This window comes from Gopherus evgoodei, chromosome 15 (genome assembly GCF_007399415.2).
Source record: "Gopherus evgoodei ecotype Sinaloan lineage chromosome 15, rGopEvg1_v1.p, whole genome shotgun sequence".
Lineage (NCBI taxonomy): Eukaryota > Metazoa > Chordata > Testudines > Testudinidae > Gopherus > Gopherus evgoodei.
This window is the reverse complement of record NC_044336.1, coordinates 17,082,870-17,102,786: the sequence shown is the minus strand read 5'-3', so window position 1 is coordinate 17,102,786 and position 19,917 is coordinate 17,082,870. Positions and strand designations below refer to the sequence as shown.

Below are 19,917 nucleotides of genomic sequence, written 5' to 3'. Positions count from 1 at the left end.
TACATTTATGTTGCTAGTCATATATTTCCTGTGCATGAATATAGGAATATATTCAAGGGGGTTAAAGTGAAACTGAATTTTTATTTTTGAAAAATAACTTAAGGTTCTTTCTCTAACGCTCCCTTTTTTAAGGAAAAGGTCTCAGTTCAGACTTGTGGCCATAAATATCAAATATTTTGCTAACATTTGTTTACTTCCTTGAAAGAAATTAACTCTAAACTGTAAAATGGAGCGGGCTCCTGGTATCTTTTTTTCTGATATGCAGAGGAGGATTGCAAAGCGGTGCACAATATTGGCTGTAAAATATACAACTGCAATACATTTAAATGATACTTCATATTTCTTACAGTATCTCTATTTTGTTTGAAATAGATGATTCACAATTATATGGAACACTTGGAAAGAACCAAACTTCATCAACTAACGGGGGGTGATCTGCTAGAATCCACCACACATGGTAGAATTAGGTAAGCATTATTACGCTCTCACCCTGAAATGAAAGAAAAATCCATTCATGTATGTTTGCAAGAGTGTCTGTTCTTAAATCCTACAACAACAGTTTGGCTGAATCAGAAAGATTTGTCAGGTGATTGGAATGCAATAGAAGAATAATATGGAAATCAGTGGGGGGGGAAAAACACTTGCTTTTGTAACACTAAATGTTGATATATATATACTCTGTACATTGGTCTTGGGCAATAATTTTGGCATACTTTTTTGTAAATGTAGACAGTTTCTTTTAGGATATGGATAACTTCAAAATAACAGACAGCAGAAATACAAGAGTCTAAAAAATACTTAAAGAATATTGCATTGTTGCTACTGCTTCATACACAGATTTACAAAGGAACATGTCTAAATGTCTACTTGTGCTGAGAGCTTTATGTGAATATATTATGTAGATCTCAAAGCTTTCTGCCAATGAACTCTGGAAGGGGGAGAGAATAGGTAATAAGCTGGCTGTCTCTCTCGGTTGCTGCATAGATGGTAAGAGCAGCAGCTCTATGGTTTTTGGAGGTGGGGGAGGAGAGAAGTGATGTCATTGGTTTGGAGCTGCTGCAGGAGAGAGTGGAAATCTGCTGCTGATGGCATTGTTTTTGTGGCAGCAGCTGAATGACAGACTTTCACTACAAAGATACACCCTCGTCGTCTGTGTAGCCTTGGTTCCGGCGTTTCACCATGCCAGCGCAGCGCCATGAGTCCTGGATGCATGCTGCTATTTGTGTTTGGCTTCGTTGGCGGGGCGGTGGTCATTAATTCAGCTATCTTAGTATCTCTTTCTGTTTTGCTGCTTGTGCACTTTTCTATTTCTACTGGTGTGCCAGCTCTGACGCAGAATCTACCAAGGATACTCAGGTACTCTGCCCTACCGAACCTCTGCTTATTGCATTCTTTGTTGTTATCGTCGGCATTTTTCCTCATCTTTTGATCTAAAAAAGGAGGCAACGGGCTATTAAGTGCTGATTTGAAGTCCTGTATATTTAGTATTCATAGACTAAGGCAAGGCACTGTTTTTTAAATGGTTAAAGGAAATTTGCATTGGTGGTTTTTTAAGTAATTACAAGGTCAGTCAGTGTGTTTTTTGTTTAGAAAGCTGTTAAATCAATCTCTTTTGACACTAACTTGCCAGCAGAATAGAGGTGTTTTGTTAAACATTGTGGACAGAGCTTGCACGCATTGTGTTGTAAGGTATTTAGCAAATATTATATAGCCCTAAATTTGTGATGGCTTAGGCCTTTCATTTACCCAGTTTATATACAGCATATGGTAATGGGTGCTCGTTCAAATATAATTATTTCAGTATTTTTTTTACATATTTTAAAAAAATACTGCTTGCTCATTTAAAACACTTTGAAAGAAAAATCTTCTTATTTCGGTATTAGAGCTGTAACAGCCTATTCTCTGTTGTTCAGTCAAATGTTATCCTCTTTCCCTCTCTACTTGTATGGCAATAAACCAATTCTTTCCTCCCTTGAGTTATGTGCTGTTGTTCCTGTTGCTAGAGTAGTAGCAGATCTGCATCATTACAAAAAAAGAGAGAAAAAAAAATAATTTTGACACATTTTAGTGCTAGTTTTAAATGAAATAAAATTTTAATGTGGCCCATTATATCTTTTCAAACTTGTAAACTTGGCATTCTTTAATCACTATTTGTCACTCTGGCTTAAATAAATTTGTAAACTTGTTAAAAATGTGATTGTCGGAAAATTAGTTCTAATGGAAGATTATTTTAAAAGAATAGATGTAGCACATGGCCTGGATTTGGTTTTTAGCCTTCAGTGGGTTTTTTTTCTCTTGTGTGACAAATAGGATAATATATTACTATAGAATAATCAATTACTAAGGCATTGTACTTTAAAAGTAAAGCATAATATTTTACTTTTGTACGTTTAAAAAGTCTGAACTCTTAACACTTTACACCAATGCTATCAGCTAGATAAAGAAATAATCTTCTAGTAGCATGTCATCACTTTTCAAGTTAATATTTATATTTCAAGTCTTTCTCAGAAACTGTGCTGTCTTTTTAGTAGAGCCTTTTGGTTAACTTTTAGAACTATTTTAATATGTAAATAAGCAGTCCTTTCAAAGGCTGTGGTGTTGATTTTTGTTAGCTAGTGTGAAGAAAAATATTGTAGAAAATTATTGATAAAGCATTATGGTCTGAATATATAATATATTAACTTGAATAGTTATGTAATGTAGAGTGGCTGCAAAAATACTTAGTAAAGCTATAATATTTCAGTAAGCCACTGTTAAAAGAAATAAAGACTAAATAAATACTTTTATTGTTGTTTAGAAAGTAAATTATGATGTCTGACTTTAATTCAGCAAAATGACATCTTTCCAGATATTTCTTGGAAACTGAAAGGGGGACTCTTTCCCCATCCCATAAACAAACAAATTGATACCCTATTTTTAGTGGGAGAAGATCTTGCTTGTCAGAAGGGAAGACGGATCCCCTTACAACTTAAAGACCTCTCCCTTGCATGTATTTTGATTTTGATGTCATATATATAAAACATCTATCTATTTACTATAGGTGACTACAATTTAAAAAATGACAGTCCAGCTAATTCTCCCCCAACAAAGTGAGCCCAACCCAAGAAAGAATTTTTCTTTGAGGATTCCCCATCTGTTTTCTTAGTCCATAATCCTCTCCCCCATTAAACTCCTCTCCTTAAAAGCCTGTATAGAAGGTTTTGCAGCATACTCTGAAGATACAGATCTGGGCTTTTTTGTACCATTGGTGCAGAAGGTGGTTTCAAAAGCTAAGGGCCTCTCACAGAGCATGCTTTAATGTGAGCCCTCTTTTAAACTGAAAGGGGTCCAACTTGATTTTTGGCACTTTTCCCCCCCCCCCAGAAAATCAATACTTGAAATGAAAACTAAGTGTGTGTATCTTCTCCCCCTTCCCCCAACATGTATTAGAAATGTGGGAATTCTAAACAAAGGAAGTACTTGAATAGATTCCAAGGACTCCTGCTGTTGTAGAAAAAACTTCTGTTTAGTTCTGCAACTGTTCAGTAAGATTTTTTCTTCAGAGTTGTTACTGTTCCAGCATAACTGACTATTTCAATACTTTTTATCTATGTGGCCTTGATTGCGTTTGCTTTTTTCATTTGCTTCACATTATCTGTGCTTAACTGTATTTCTGCTGACTGAATGTCCAGCTGTCTTTCTGTATTGGTTAAGAGCCTACTCAGAGATCTCCTGTGTGTACTTGTTTCCTAGTGCAGAATCTTTGGTATTGGTTTTTTTACAGCATATTTAGTCATACAGACGGTATCTTGTATGTCATGGTCTTTCCTATATTGGTACGCACAAGGTGCTTGCTCAGACTTTTTTTCCTTAACTTCCTAAAAGTTTTTAATCTCTTGAGAAAATTATTATCCATACATAGTGAATGTTCTCAGAAGGACCGATTTGCTTCTTGGGCCTCAAGTACAAGCACATCTTGACTATCTTTACTTTAGATTTTTTTGCACCCTTCGCATAGGAGCATGGACCTTCCCTTGGCTACATTTAGTGTTTCAACACAGGTCTGTGAAGTTGTCCTGGCTAATGTAGATAGGGCCCTAACCATTTTACAAGTCAATACTATGGACTTGAGTCTCCATAATCACTTTGAAAACAGTTACCCTGGTTTTCTCATTGAGAGGTGCCCACTAGTTTATGGACTATACTTTTACCTGCTTTGTATTATAAAGCTCAATTTTCTGCAGTTATTGTGTACTTTCTCTACCTCTTACCTTTGGTAAACTTATCTCTAACTTTAACAACAGCTTTACTTTTGGCAGTGGTGCTTAACTGCACATATTTCTTTTTGGATCATGCTGTTTTGACCAAGCAAACTTTTTACTTCATCTTAACTTTCTTCAGTAAAGTGTCAGACACTAACTTTTTTTTTTTTTTTTACAGAGCTGGCCATGTCATTCTGCAGATTTTCTAAACAACATTTTTGTGTCTCTCCCCAGATGTAATCTGGTTTTATTCATTTTGATCACACCACTGGACACAGTATCAGTCCTCAGATTTTTGGGAAGGCTCTTCAAGATGAGTCTTTGGGGTCTCCCAAATTGTATCTTCTCCATGAAGAAGAGGGTGGCTTGCACTAGTCTTCTCTGCTGTAAAGTGATATTTAGTTTTTTGGCTTGCACTAGTCTTCTCTGCTGTAAAGTGATATTTAGTTTTTTGGCTTGCACTAGTCTTCTCTGCTGTAAAGTGATATTTAGTTTTTGGTGCTGTGTTCCCATACACAGGTGCCAACACTTCAAAATACTTCAAGGGACCATTATCCAAATAGCTCAAGGATATTGGGGGGGAGAGGACCCATTTCATGCCATTCTGTGGAATTCTGTGTGCTTTCTGGTGTATTTTAGATGACTTTTATTTGTTTTATCTAGTTTAACAGCTGAATATAGAATAGCAGCTTTGGTAATATGAGGATTAAAACCTTCCACGAACTTGCTCCCGCACCCCAACAGACCTCTCTGCTACCAGCTTTCTCGATGCCCTATGTAATATTGGTACTGTTGATGATTTTTTTTTAAAAAAAGGCCAATTCTGTAATGTCTGTCATCCGTGTATGTAGTAAAAAGGCTATCTAAATTCATATTTCAGCTTAGGCTTCCTGCCATCTCATTTGTTAATTTGGGAACTATAACGATCTAAGCACACCAAGACTGAAAACTCTAAAATGATATCACCATAAGATCTGAGTGTTTAACTGGGAAAGTGGTTTTGTATAGTTTCTCTCCTACAAACTAAGCTGTAAGCTTAATTTTAGTCCATTCCAAAAATAGTCGCCTAATTTTCAGAGCCTCCAGTTCTGATAACAGATCTTTCTGTTCACACCCAAACATACAGCTAAGCAGAGTACAAACTGTGCTCTTTAGATGTACAAACTGTACTTGTAAGTGTGAAATGCTTTTAAGAGTAGATATGAGTTAAACTTGAAGGTAAGGAGTTTTTTTGCTTGAAGTGGATGGGAAAGTTGAAAAGATTTGTCTGGATTTAGTAGTTGATCATTACAGAAGTTGTGGTGCTGTTCAACAGTTGAGCAAATGAGAAGTGCTTTTTCAAAAGTAGCTTCTGAATGCAGTTGGATTGCTAGTGCTTCATCTGAATTAAAGAAAAAGTTAGACTTGCTTTTAAAACATTGATTCTGATGTTCATAGTCCAACAATTATTTCATATTAAAAATTTTTAGTCTTCTCCACCTGGAATGGCTATGGGATTTCCAGCATAAACGCTGCACAAAGTTGTTCAAAACTGGAATCTATTAAATCAGTCTAAAGTACTCAAAATTTTGGAATTTATAAGCAGAATCTGAGGAATTACTAAATAAAATAATGCAAACTGTGTATACTTGCATGTGTGTATAATGAGAAATACAGTATGCATGACTGAATCTAAATTCTGTTCCCTTACCATATTCAGAAGCAGGTATAGCATAGGCAGTGAGTGTGTGAAATTTGAAGCTCATGAAATTTGGTTTTTTGTTTTGTTTTTTTGTTTTTTCCAAACAGAAAAGAGCGTCCTATATCACTGGGCATCTTCCCATTACCTCCAGGAGATGCACTGCTTACACCTGAGACTCAGAGAGAAGGCGGGGAAACACCTGGGTCAGAGCACTGGAAATTCCATGAGCTAAGCCAGCCACGCTCCCACACCAGCCTAAAGGTGAGCTATTGCTTTTCAGGTTTGTTTTGCATCTTATGGATTCAGTACATTGTCGGTGATAACTACATTACCAGAAGGGCTGAACTGTCATCCTCCGGTTATATAAACTCCTCAATGCATCAGTTATTGCATGTGATTTTTAGTGAGTCTTGTATTTGAAAGGAATTTAGTGTGCTCAGTGAATGGGGATTTGGGCTGCACTTCCAACATGGGGTGGGAACGCTAGATCTGCCTCCTGCTATTTCAGAGCTAAAAAATTTTAAGGTCTGCAATTCCAGTATTTACAGACTGGACAGACAGTATAAACCAGGGGTCTCAAACTCCCGGCCCATGGGGCTCCCCAAGGTGTCCCACGGGGCTCTATCAGTTTTGGCGCCGGGTCTCTCCCTTGGCCCCACCTGCTCACTCCAGTGGCTGACGGCCCTCTCTGTGGCCCAGGGGTGGGGCTGTGCCTCTGTGCACTACCCCTGCCCTGAGCGTCCCTGAGGCCATTGGGACAGTGCCGGTGTGGTGCCTGGGGACAGAAATGTGTGGAAGCCCCCCACCCTGCTTTGGAGCCCCAGGTAAGCGCTGCACCCCCGAACTCCCTCCCAGAACCTGCACCGCCTTCCCACACATCCCCTTCTGAACTCAGATTCCCTCCCAGAGCCCACACCCCAATTCCCTACTCGGTGGAGGGTGGAGTTTTGGCGGGGGAGGAGGGGCAGGATCCAGGCAGCATGAGTGACATTAGCCTGCTGGGGGGACTTGAGGGCTGGCACTATCCATAAGGTAAATCGAGTTTGAGACCCCTGGCATAAACAGTTTTGGGCATTTAATGTTCTATGGGATGAAAAACTTTTGAATATTCAAGTACTGTGATGTACATATGTGTGTATTTGTATATAAAATTTGTGTAATTCTAGTGCTCGTAGTTTAAAATTAAAATATCAAATCAGTAATATTCAGTGGTGTGCCTGAGAGGAGGAAAATAGTTCTAATTTTAATATGAGATTCCTGAAACATGTTTTTTATATATATATTTAAAAATACCAAATGAATTTGAAGTGTTCTCCACTTGAAATGTTTTTTAAATATAATCCCACACTCGCTGCCATAAAAAGGTGAAGGAACATCTGAATGGCCCTATCCTCTTTAGATGTCTTTTGGGAAGACTAAAACTATATAATGTAATAATTTTTTGGAGCATTCAAAAGGACTTTGATATCAAAGCTCTGTAGAACTAATAAGGTTTTTGCCTCACATACAATTTGGAAAGGGAGTCTGATTTTACAGCTGCTTTGTGTCAAGAGACCATCTGATTACATTATTTCAGAAGGAAGAAGAAATCTGATTGATGGAATGACAGAGGTGGTCCTCTTTAACTCTGTTATTCAGTATTTAACTTTTGGGCTCTTCTTATTGAAATGACTGAAGACCTTAATTGTTAGTGCCTGAAGATGAGGACATAAATCCTGTGGGGTTTTCTATGCCCACAGGGTTTGTCCTCTAATCCAAGTTCACCAAATATGTGCTTTCCAACAGTTTCTTGGAAGAGTAAGGCTTCTCTAGATGCTCGATCCTTGAACCAAGAGAATTTAAATTGGCCTAAAAAGCAGGTGCCTAAACTACTGGATTCGTGAGACACTCCTGTGATGGACTGTGTGCGCTACCTCCATCACTCGGTCAGTCCAGGAAGTGAGAGCAAGAGTGAGACTGTACCACATGGCTAACCTTTTCTCCTATCCTATTAAAAAGGGCTATGGTGTACCCCTGCCCCCCTTCGGCGTGCCACTGAATGTACTGGGATACCACTGAGCCCGCCCATTCTACTAGCCTGGGGACATGCACAGCTGCAGAAAGATACAGACACTGAAATCAGCTCTGCATGAGAAAACTCAGCTAGGGGATTGCCCGGCACTCAAGTGCACTACCCCTCTGGGATGCAAACCCAAAATTGTATTGTCTTGCACTGCACAGAAAATTGTACAGCGCAAACTCATGAAATTTGCTCCCTCCCTCAGTGCAGAGGAGGATATGCACAGCATTTTGTCCCCATTTATGAATTTCAAACTGGTTTAAGGAAACAAGTTTATTAATTACAAAGGATATTATAAATGATTATAAGGGATAGCAAACAGATCGAAGTAGATTACTTTAGTAAATAAATAAAATGCAGCTGAGCTTAAGACACTAGATAGGTAGGCTATAAATTAGCAAATTCTCACCCTGAGTGATAAACAGGCTGGTAGATTCTTAAGGCACAAGTTGCCTTGGTTTCCCAAGTGTTCTTACACAGGGTAAAGATTCTTCTAACCTGGAACCATTGCTTCCCACAGTTCAGTCCTTGCTCCTCGGGTGTTTCCAGGTATGTTGTTCCAGAGAGTCGTCCCTCTTTTATATCTTCTTCCCATTTGCTGAAAAGCTCTTTTGCTGTGATGGTTCAAATAGTTCCCATTGTGTAGTGCTGTCTCTGAGAGGTTTCCATTGTGCACAGTTCATGGGGTAATCCTTGTGTTTGTGTGCATTCCCTCAATAAGCCATTAACATTGTTTGGCCTTTTTACTGTTGTACCTGGAGGGTTGCTTGTGGGTGCTTTCAACCTCACATGTTTCAGTAACATATACATAGCGAAGCTTCATAATTTCACATACAACAATAACACATACAATCCAAACAAGATATTAATGTCTAGCAGATCAAGACTTCTAGAATACCTCACAAGACATACTTTGTACAAAACATATTCACCACTGTCATGTAATTAGGATATTGGGGTGTCACAAGGGCCTTACCACTAATGAACCCATCTACTTTTGGAGGTACAAAAACAGATGCCTCTTCACAAGTGGTTAAGTACCCCAAACTCAGGAGATAAAGCGTTGTCTAAACTATAGCATACTTCATGATCCTGATGCTTACAGAAACTGAAAAAGGATCAGAAGACCCTGTGAAAGCTTTCTGTCCCTTTGCAATCCATGAACAGAAATACTATAGTACAGTGGTTTTCAACCTTTCCAGGCTACTGTACCCTTTTCAGGAGTCAGATTTGTCTTGTGTATGCCCAAGTAATCCCCTGTATTCGTATTTCCCCATGGCAATTTCAGTAATTCAGAAATTGACAGGCTTTAGAAGGAGTTACTTTGCTGAAATACAGGTTAGAGCTATATGATTTAAGAGTGGGTGAAGCTGAGATAGAAAGGGAGGTTTTCTGATCTCTATTCTATCCCCTCCAGAAAACAATACCTGTCACTTCATGTTGTCAAATTATATTTCTTGGCATTAGTCCTTTAAAAAATATTAACTTGTACACACTTAAAAATGGCTACCTTGTGTGCACAATTTTGCTGCTCTATATATACACATCTCCATCTAATTACAAGACTAAGTGCCTTAGGGCAGGGACCATATCTGTAAGTTAGATATTATTTATCTTGCACAGTACCAAGCAGTGCCTGTATTTAATAAATGATCCTGTGGAATGGCATGATATGCTGCAGTCACTATTAAGAGTTGAATATTAATTTCTCTATTATAGTTTTAAACATGATGTATCTTGCCAGTATCTTGTACTACTGCTCTCAAATACCTGCATTTTTATTCATGCAATAGTATTTGAAGGATGCAGAATGGTACACATAAGAACATCTCCGTATAGGTGCCCAGGAGCAACACAGACCAGAGTTGATCTGGATATTCTGTAGCTTTGTACAGTAAGGACAATATTGGGTGTCACTGGAAGACAAGATGCAGTTGTGTATTGTTTTCTTCTATCCCTACTCTGATTGCATTGCATACAAACCACTATTTAGTTCTCTACAAACATAGTGACGGAATTTTAAATACACAACTTCGTTCCATGAAAAGAGTCTTTAGGAAACATTGCTTATAAAATAAACTCAATTATTTCACATTTTTTAAATATTTGGGGAAAATATTTAGACTAACTCCTGCTTAATGGAAATACATTTAACTCTCACTCATTTCCGGAGCGCATGTTGCTATCCGCTGAATCTACTGATAAATCCAGTTTCCAAATGCAAGGGAAGCAATTAAGTAGTTATAGCAAAACAATTTAATTATACGGAAACCCTTGGTTAATCCCTTGTTTTTGGAAACAATTGATTCAAAATCAGTTGAGACCCTTTTTCTTCACAGCCGCTTTCTGTTGGGCAATCAAGCCATTTGTTTGGGGCTTTTTGTGTGCTACAGTCAATGGTCAGTGTGTGCTGCATTCTTCAGTGGATGCATTCGGAATACAGAGTTGGATAAATGTTTGAACAGAGCCAACATTCATGTTGAGGTTTTATTCTGTGTGGGTGAGCTCTGGATTCACTTGGTAATAGTACAAATTCCTCCCTTCATTACGTGTATGTTAAAATATGAATTATTATCCAGTTTAACCTTAACAAAAAAAATCTACTACAAGTTAATCAAAAGGTGGCTTATAATATTTAATCATGTAGCCTTTTTAGAAAATGGACTTCAATTGTTTGCCATAATTCCTTAATTTTGGGCTTCATGACTTCCTGAGTATCTTTGGGGGGAACATACATATTCTTGGAATCCGTCAGAGATGTCCAATGGTCAGGTGTTACGCATGCTTTGTTATAGTCTCCAGTTGATTCACTGTGAGATTAACAAATATTCACTCTTCCCATCTTGGGCACCTTTAAATCTGTGATGGCTATTGGTATATGGAGACAATGCAAGCAATTGTGACACTTCCAGACAATTGGAGACTTTATTAACAGCAAGTTGTTTCAGATGTTCAGAATTTGGTATTACATATGTAACCCAGTACAGTGAACTCTTGGTATTTAGTAAAGAATATGGTAAGATGAGGCTTGATATCATTGATGGGGCCGGACCTAAAAGTGCTAAATTAATCATAAGGGCTTGAAAAATTCATATGACTAGGAACTTCATCTGGGGTAAATACCATTAATTTATGCATTTACAGTAAGATTTGCTTTTCATTTATGATTGCAGAGAACCCCTTCCAAACAATAGATTACAAACTAGTCGTTGCCTGTCTAAATCCTTAGATAGGACCAGCATCTTTGCTGCTGGTAGAGCTCAACCACAGAGTGAAATTAACAAGCCTCTAGTAAACTTTACTGCTGCTATTAAGGACACTGTGGATGAGGTAAGATTCTTGCTGCTGGCTAGGAGACAGCTGTAAGCAGCAGCAGAGGCAGGTTAAAGGAGAGCTTTATAAAAAGGTTGTTATAGGGTCAGCTCAGTAGAGGATGTCCTCCCTTTGCAGTAGTCTAGAGGTTCTGGATTAGAAGTGGGGAAATAAAACTCCCTCTTAAACTGCTGGCTGCTGGAAGGTAGGAAGGCTTCAGATTTCACACTTTTTAAATGGCGACCATAAAGGATGGAGCCTCTGAGCAGGATCCAAGGAGCACAAAGCACAAACTGGTAGGGAGATTGGTTTCCTAGCTGGATGTTGCCTCTAGACAATGAGACCCTTCGTCTAATTAAATTATCTAGTTTAGACTTCTGGTTATTTTCAAGCCCTATGTATGAAGGGATGGATGATTAGCAAGGCTGGGTGTAGTGTGTTTCTGTGGGTGATGGTTGGTGCCGGAGAGAGTGGAGGGATAAATTAAGATCCAAAGTCAGCATTTTTGGAGGAGCGGGAGGGAAATGGGATGGAAAATAAAGGAGACATAGCAGAAAGCAGTGTTGAGAAAGCAAAAGGGATATATGCGGAAGAGAAGTAGAAATAACACGTGGAAAACGCAGGCGCAGGTTTAGGCTGTAGTGAGGAAGTGAGAGTGAAGGAAATACGGTAAAACAAAATCGAGAGGCATAGTAAGTTACATACAGAATATATTATGTTCCTATTTAATGTATACTACACAAATGCAGAATATCTTATTGAATACACAATTGTTTATTCCTTTTGACTGTGCATGGGGGACGAGGGATTGGGTTTCAGAACATGGCAGTACAGATATTTTTCACCTTGAATAGTGGTTTTTGTCCCCAGGCTAATAAAGCTGAATAATTTTTAAAGCCTTGTTACTCGTGTGAGAAACTCTGTATTCGGGGGTCTGCTGTTCTGAAAGCTGTGTAACCGTTCTGGTTCTTGAATATTTTTCTCAAGAGTCGAATTTAAAGAATGAGAGGAAGCCCGGAGTAATATTTACACAGTAGATTCCAAATAAAACATGTAAATTTCATAAGTAAGCTGAAGTATGTGGAAGAGAGGTGTTTGTTGCCTTCATGTTTGAGATGTATTGAGTTAGACTAATCTAGATGCACACCTGAAGGTGAACTGAGTATATTTGTTATACAGTATCCATCATTTGTGTTTGAAAGATTGAATGAGCAGCATCCAGCTGGAGGCCCTAAGCCCAAATACCTGTGAGCCCAAGAGTCCTCAGTATGCAAAGTCCTGTATACACTTCAGTATGTGAATGTTTACAATAGTCCAGTTTAAACTGAGGCTAAAACTGTTCCCTGAACCTGCTCAAGCAAGCAAACTTGTGGCAGGAACAAACAAGATAGTGTGTTAAAACTATTTTCTAGACTAGTTAGGGATCTAGAAAGCACCTTTTAAACATAGTGGCCAGACAAACTATTAATTTGAACCCATTCAGGGTTAGTCTATATGTACGTGTAATTTGACTTTGTGAGTATTGTGACACAGTAGATCTCCAGCTATGCCACTTTGTTCTAACTCAGCTGTAATAAAGTTAAAATGACAAATTTCCTTTTTAAATTTTTAACAGAACACGGTCTTTGGAACTCATTGCCACAAGAAATGGTGGCAAAGAACAATTAAAATATGGTTAATGAAACTGTATGTAATTACGTTAGATATTTAAATATTATAGGGATATTTATCTTCTTGTTTCAGGACACAAGCTAGTCACTGATTGCCTCGAGTTAGGAGGAAATATTTTCCTGGTGTGTGATACTGCATTAATTGCCCATCATGGAGAACTTGTCTTTCTCCGAAGTATATGGTATTTGCCATTCCATTTGCGAGATGGAATACTAAAATAAATTTGACCATTTGTCTAATTTGGTGCAATATGGCAATTATCTTCCTGGATCCCAGTGACTGTTTCATTAAAAAACTGGGAAGATCAGTTGTGATAGAGAGGCACACATGACGTGGAAATTGGCAGTCTTGTGGAGTTAGTTATTTTAAATTCAGTGTTAATTGCTTTTTTGAAAGCCATCTCCATATTTATATCAAAATTGTGTGGTTCATCTTCAGAAATGTCACTGGGGTTTACCTTTTAGTTGATGTCTTCAGGGGTGATGGGGATAGTAGGTACTTTATATTATAATTCTCAGGGAACATGTGCATAGGTACATAGGTATGAAAGTATGTATCTTAAACATATTCAGTGCAATCCCCCTCACGCCATTTGTAGCCCACTTTTCTTAGATTGTCATCTTTTTTTTTACCGGAGACTGTTTTCATACGTATTGTTACAATGCTTAGCAAAATGGAGCCCCAATCCTGGTTAGAGCTTTTTGGTGCAGCTGTAATAAAAATCTGTAAGCATAAGACCTGGATTCATAATTTAACTATTAGCTGGTGTGAACCAAAATATACGTTAAAAGAAAGGGGAGGTTGTTGATCACCTAGTTAACTTCTTGAAGACTACAAAGAATTACAGCTGAGTCCATGTCTAAAGGAAAATCAAACATTTCAGCAGTCTGAATATACCAAGAGTTTTCAGCTACATTTGAAGTGTCACCTCTTCTTTGTATATATTACACTTTTTTGTGCAGTGACCTTATTTCTATTACATATCTTTTTAATTTTGAATAATTCTGCATATAAATAGTCAATATATTAAACCAGTTTCCTCTTCAGCTTGTTACTTCATATACTGCAGTGACAACAGAGTAAAATTCAGAATAAATGTCTGAACGCTCCATATAGTAATGTTGTACTTTAGCAGTAAATTCACATGCAGTCAGTTATTCTGAATAGAAAGTGAATTGGATTGGCATACCAAACAATGGAGGATAATACAGGAAGTATTGGTACAGAAAACTAAATGGCGAAGGGAAGAATGCTGAGGATTTTTGAGATTACAATACTGTTTATTGTTTTTTTGCATTAAAACCTCCTCACCATCCCGCCTCCATCCCTCCCAAGGTCTTTTTTCAAAATGTAGCTACATATTCTGCTTCCTATCCTATTTGGCTTTCTGTCTTGTAACTAGTAAGTAAGAGATTAAACAAAACAAAAAAAACACCAGTTTAAATTTCCTATACATGTACAGTGCCCATCTACTTTTTAGAGGCTATACAGATTTTTTGAAGATTATGTGCAGTCAGTATAATTTAATGTTCAGAAACTAGCAACATTTTCCTCTTTGTTTTTTTAATTTCCCTTAAGTATGTAAACGGGTTAAATGACACATACTGAGCACTGCCTAGATTCTGGTATCATTGAAAAATACTGTATCCGAAGTGTGTAATATTTTGTTTTTCAAAAGTGCTGCTTTGTTTGACTGTCTTCCTCACTCTCAGTTCCCTCGGCAGTAAAATTCCCATGTAAGTGGCAATATTCACATTGTTTAGCTTCTCCCTATTGTAATAATAATTTAAAAATCTCATCTTGCAAGAAATTCTCAGCATGAATGTGAAGACTGAAATCCTAATTAAACTTCTTTTGTGCGTCATGAATTGTAAACTTTGTTTCAACCTCGACTTTGTTTTTGGTGTCTTGATCTAAAAGCATTTCCAAGATCAAATCTGTGTTGTGCTTTTAGCCATATTTCCTGATACTTAAATAGCTTGCTTGCAGCTATTTGGTTCTTCCAATTTTGTTTCAGAAGGCATTGGAAAGGTTAAACTGTAATCTCTAAATCAATGTACTTTTTCTATGTATCAGTCTCAGGATGTTTAATCTGTATACTCAGTGTAAAAACCCTTAGAACTGTCATGTTTTGCTCTTGCTGTATCAGTGCTAGACTGTCCCAAGGTCCCTTTTGGCACTGTTTGGAGAAGTTAATTGCAACCCTCTTTGTCTAAGTACCTCATTCTTGCCTCTCTCAGGTTAGAAGTTGGTTTATGCCTTGGACAAAAGCCTAGCAAATATTCCCAATTCAGGTTGTCACATAAAGTTCCCCATAACTTGAATAAAAGAGAATATTCTTATCCTAATATAGAAAACATGATATAAAGCAAGTTGGCTAAATGGAGTGCCTCATCTCTGGCTACAGATCCTAGGTACAAGATACTGTTGTAGAAAACTGAACACTTAGGGCATGTCTACACTACGGGATTATTCCTATTTTACATAAACCAGTTTTGTAAAACAGATTGTATAAAGTCGAGTGCACGCAGCCACACTAAGCACATTAATTTGGTGGTGTGCGTCCATGTACCGAGGCTCACGTCAATTTCTGGAGCATTGCACTGTGGGTAGCTATCCCATAGTTCCTGCAGTCTCTCCTGCCCATTGGAATTCTGGGTTCAGATCCCAATGCATGATGGTGCAAAAACAGTGTTGCGGGTGATTCTGGGTAAATGTTGTCACTCAGTCTTTCCTCTGTGAAAGCAACGGCAGACAATCATTTCGCACCCTTTTTCCCTTGGATTGCCCTGGCAGATGCCATAGCATGGCAACCATGGAGCCTGTTTTGCCTTTTGTCAGTGTCACTGTGTGTGTACTGGATGCTGCTGACAGAGGCGGTACTGCAGTGGTACACAGCAGCATTCATTTGCCTTTGCAAGGTAGCAGAGATGGTTACCATCCCTATTGCACTGTCCGCCATTGTAAATTGGCGATGAGGTGACGGTTATCAGTCATTTGCACCGTTTGCAATTGGAAATTGGCAATGACAGTTATCAATTCTTTTGTACCGTCTGCTGCTGTCATGGGTGCTCCTGGCTGGCCTCGCTGAGGTCAGCTGGGGGCACATAAACAAAAATGGGAATGACTCCCCAGGTCATTCCCTTCTTTATGTTATGTCTAAAAATAGTCAATCCTGCCTAGAATATGGGGCAAGTCTGCCAGAGAGCACAGCCCCTCCGGGTCAAAGCCCCAGAGATCCCACAGAAATGATAAGCTGCATGCCATTCTAGAGGGTGCCCCCGCAACAACCCCACCCATTGCTTCCCTCCTCTCCCAACCCTCTTGGGCTACTGTTGCAATGTCCCCCCATTTGTGTGATGAAGTAATAAAGAATGCAGGAATAAGAAACACTGACTTTTTAGCGAGATAAAATGAGGGGGAGGCAGCTTCCCGCTGCTATGATAGTCCAGGGAGTACAGAATCTTTTCTTTAGACACAAAAGGGGGTGGGTGCTGATGGAGCTCAGGCTCCAGCTGCTATGATGAGGATGGTTACCAAGCATTTTGTACCATCTGCCAGGAATGACAGGGAGTCATTCTCGTTTTTACCCAGGTGCCCCCGGCCGACCTCACCGAGGCCAGCCAGGAGCACTCACGGGATGATGATGGTTTTCCACCATTTTATACCATCTGCCATCAGGAAAGGAAGGGGAGGGGATGCTGCTGGTCAGCACCGCAGCACCGTGTCTACCAGCAGCATGCAGTAGACATAGGGTGACATTGAAAAATGGCAAGAAACAATTTTTTTCCCTTTTCTTTCACGGGGGGGGAGGGGAAGGGGGGTAAATTGATGAGATGTACCCTGAACCACCTTTGACAATGTTTTTGACCCTACAGGCATTGGGAGCTCAGCCAAGAATGCAAATCCTTTTCGGAGACTGCGGGGACTGTGGGATAGCTGGAGACCTCAGTCCACCCTCCCTCCCTCCATGAGCGCCCATTTGATTCTTTGGCTTTCCATTACGCTTGTCACTGCTGTGGCCTCTGTCTATCATAGCCTGGAGATTTTTTCAAATGCTTTGTCACTTCGTCTTCTGTAACGGAGCTTTGATAGAACAGATTTGCCTCCCCATACACCAATCAGATCCAGTATCTCCCGTACAGTCCATGTTGGAGCTCTCTTTGGATTCTGGGACTGCATGGCCACCTGTGCTGATCAGAGCTCCACACTGGGCAAACAAGAAATGAAATTCAAAAGTTTGCGGGGCTTTTCCTGTCTACCTGGCCAGTGCATCTGAGTTCAGATTGCTTTCCAGAGCGGTCACAGTGGTGCACTGTGGGATACCCCCCAGAGGCCAATACTGTCGATTTGCGGCCACACTAACCCTAATCCGACATGGCAATACCGATTTCAGCGCTACTCTTGTCAGGGAGGAGTACAGAAACCCATTTAAAGAGCCCTTTATATCGATATAAAGGGCCTCGTTGTGTGGACGGGTGCAGGGTTAAATCGGTTTAACGCTGCTAAATTCAGTTAAAATGCATAGTGTAGACAAGGCCTCAGTCTGTTTGGTGACTCGACTAAGTCTGGGTGCCTATCTGTCTGTTCAGAATCTGTATGTCTAGAAGGCAGTCTCCAAAGAGTGTCTGCCCTGAGAATTAATGGGAAATTAGCAGGGGAATGATAGTGTGTACTAGTGATGGATAACCTTACTATTGTTGTGTAGAGCTTCTCTGGACAGGGCGCTCCATAAGTGCTAGTTATTCTTAGCACTGGTAGAGCTGCACTGGAGTTGTAACAGTGGGAGGTTTCTGCACAGTTCAGTCTAGACAAGGCTTCAACATGTCTTTTCATTAGGGGAAGTCCTATAATGAAGTAGTCCTTTTTACTCAACTAGATAACATTTAGCCACCATAGTACACCACCGTGTGGGGACTTAATTGGTAAATGAAAACACAATAATATAAATGATTGATTCCATGCCACCAACTTGATCAGATTAGTTTCCATAGCCAACTGATTTCCATTCCTTAGGCATATTAATATTAATTTTTGTCTGTCTTAATGTTCTCAGTGAACAGTAGTGTAAATTAGGGTGTTATCCATTTTTTCGATGCTTTTTTTGAAGTGGTACACCCAGTTTGTTGCCTAAGTAGGCTCAAATAAAGTTTCATTCATACTGCTGATAGTCTTTGATAGCTTTTGGAGACACTTTCTTGACCGTGCAAGCCAAGTTGTTTTTAGCATTCTACTTATTAAAGCGTACCTACCATAAACTTAAATATTAAAATCACAGAGATGTATCTAATGGTTCCAATTCATTAGAGTCGGCATATTCTATCACATCTAAATTATTGCTTTAACTTGAATGGAATTAACACAATAAGCATGGGAAGTAAGTTCATGCACTAATGCTTTTTCTTCATTTGGAATCCTTCTTGTGTAAACTAATACCTGTGACAATTGTGTAAACAATAAAACTTTCAATTTTAGGATGAACTTTCTGATGTTAGTCAAGCAGGCTCGAAATCTACTACCCCAGCATCAACAGCTGCTTCAGATGTGCCTGGATTATCTGCCGAAACTCCCCTGAAAGAGGATAATGAAGGGCTTGCAAAGAGTGCAGATGCACTGAACAAGAAATCAGATGTAAGCAAGCACATTGAAGTGCAGGTAGCTCAAGAAACAAGAACTGTGTCCATCGGTAAGCTGCTGCAACAGTTCAGCGTGTGATGTGCTTGATATGCAATTCAGTTCAATGCAGTGCAATACAAAGTCAGTCACTGATCCCTGGAGGGAAAGAAGTATGTGTGTTTGGGAGTGCAGAGTACTGGTGATGTTGAAATGAGGGTCACTATTTGCCTCTTCGGCTGTTCACACCTTATTTTCCATGGAATGTGAAGTATATCTATGTATTAACTACATTCCAGGGTTATTTAAAAAACCTAGGAAGAGACTAAATGAGCTAATTCCACCTCCCTTCATGATTTTCCCTTACAATATATTTTGACTGCTTTGTTCTGTCTGGTTTTAAATATTTGAGGTAATGGGTCTTCCACCACTTTCTTTGGGAGACTATTGCATGGTTTAAGGCCTTGTCTTTACAATATTAATTTTTACCTATTGCTAATGAGAGTTGTAGCCGAACCAGTGCTCAACCTGTTTTATCAGCAAGCAGAGCCAAGTAGTGTGTATTCGGCACCATTTCAGAAAGAACCTGAAATCTGGGCGTTGTAAAATGGATTTTTAATTAAAGTTAAATAGAATCGGTTCATTAGTCCTTCTATTTTAATGAATGACATGACTTTTTAAACTTGTGAGGCCGATATAAAATTACCACTATAAGGACTCAAATTTTGTACAGTTCAGAGGGTTTCCACAATAATATATGCTATTTGTCAGGAGGACCCTTCCATGTGACTCTGTTTAAGCCAATAACGTACAGAGATTTTCTTGTATGTGACTATTCAATGTGGTTAATGGATATATATTACTTCCCCCACCTCTACCCCCAGGTGCTAATGAAAATGAAGAAAAATCTGAAGTTCAAGCCATCATTGAGTCCACTCCAGAGCTGGATATGGATAAAGACCTCAGTGGATATAAAGGTTCAAGGTAAATTGCTTACTGTGACTTGAGTACACAGATTAGGATTTCAAAAAGTACCACAGTTACTCATTTAGAATTTGGATGACTTGTTTGGCGTTTTAACCGATTAAGAGCACATGTTGCGTAATGAGTTCCCATGATCTGTTTTTCTTCCCTGAAGAATTCTTGTAACAGCAAGTTTTGTTTTGATTCCTACATTTGAAGTACAAAATGCTGTATATTGTGATGAACTCAGGACACCTAAATGCAGTTTTCCCATTCCCAGCTAAGAGTGTGTGCAAAAGAGGGCTCTCATCTTTTTAAAAAAAGGGCTCAGGATACTGGCTCATTCTAAGTTGGATTCTTTTAGTTTTTTTCACCCA

At 39.0% G+C, this 19,917-nt stretch overlaps 1 protein-coding gene across 15 annotated transcripts in view; it reads left to right on the top strand.

The window, feature by feature from the left end:
* The window catches only part of SPAG9 (sperm associated antigen 9), a 104,389-nt gene that overhangs the window by 41,054 nt on the left and 43,418 nt on the right, over positions 1-19,917 (top strand). For 11 of the 15 annotated variants that reach the window (XM_030534500.1, XM_030534498.1, XM_030534504.1 and 8 more), the window contains exons 4-7: positions 373-467; positions 6,030-6,183; positions 18,440-18,650; positions 19,462-19,561. In XM_030534500.1, coding sequence (XP_030390360.1) covers positions 373-467; positions 6,030-6,183; positions 18,440-18,650; positions 19,462-19,561 — 560 coding nt within the window. Of the gene's footprint in view, positions 1-372; positions 468-1,054; positions 1,357-6,029; positions 6,184-18,439; positions 18,651-19,461; positions 19,562-19,917 lie in introns of those variants that run through there. The other 4 variants (XM_030534511.1, XM_030534509.1, XM_030534513.1 and 1 more) reach the window with 3 other exon arrangements.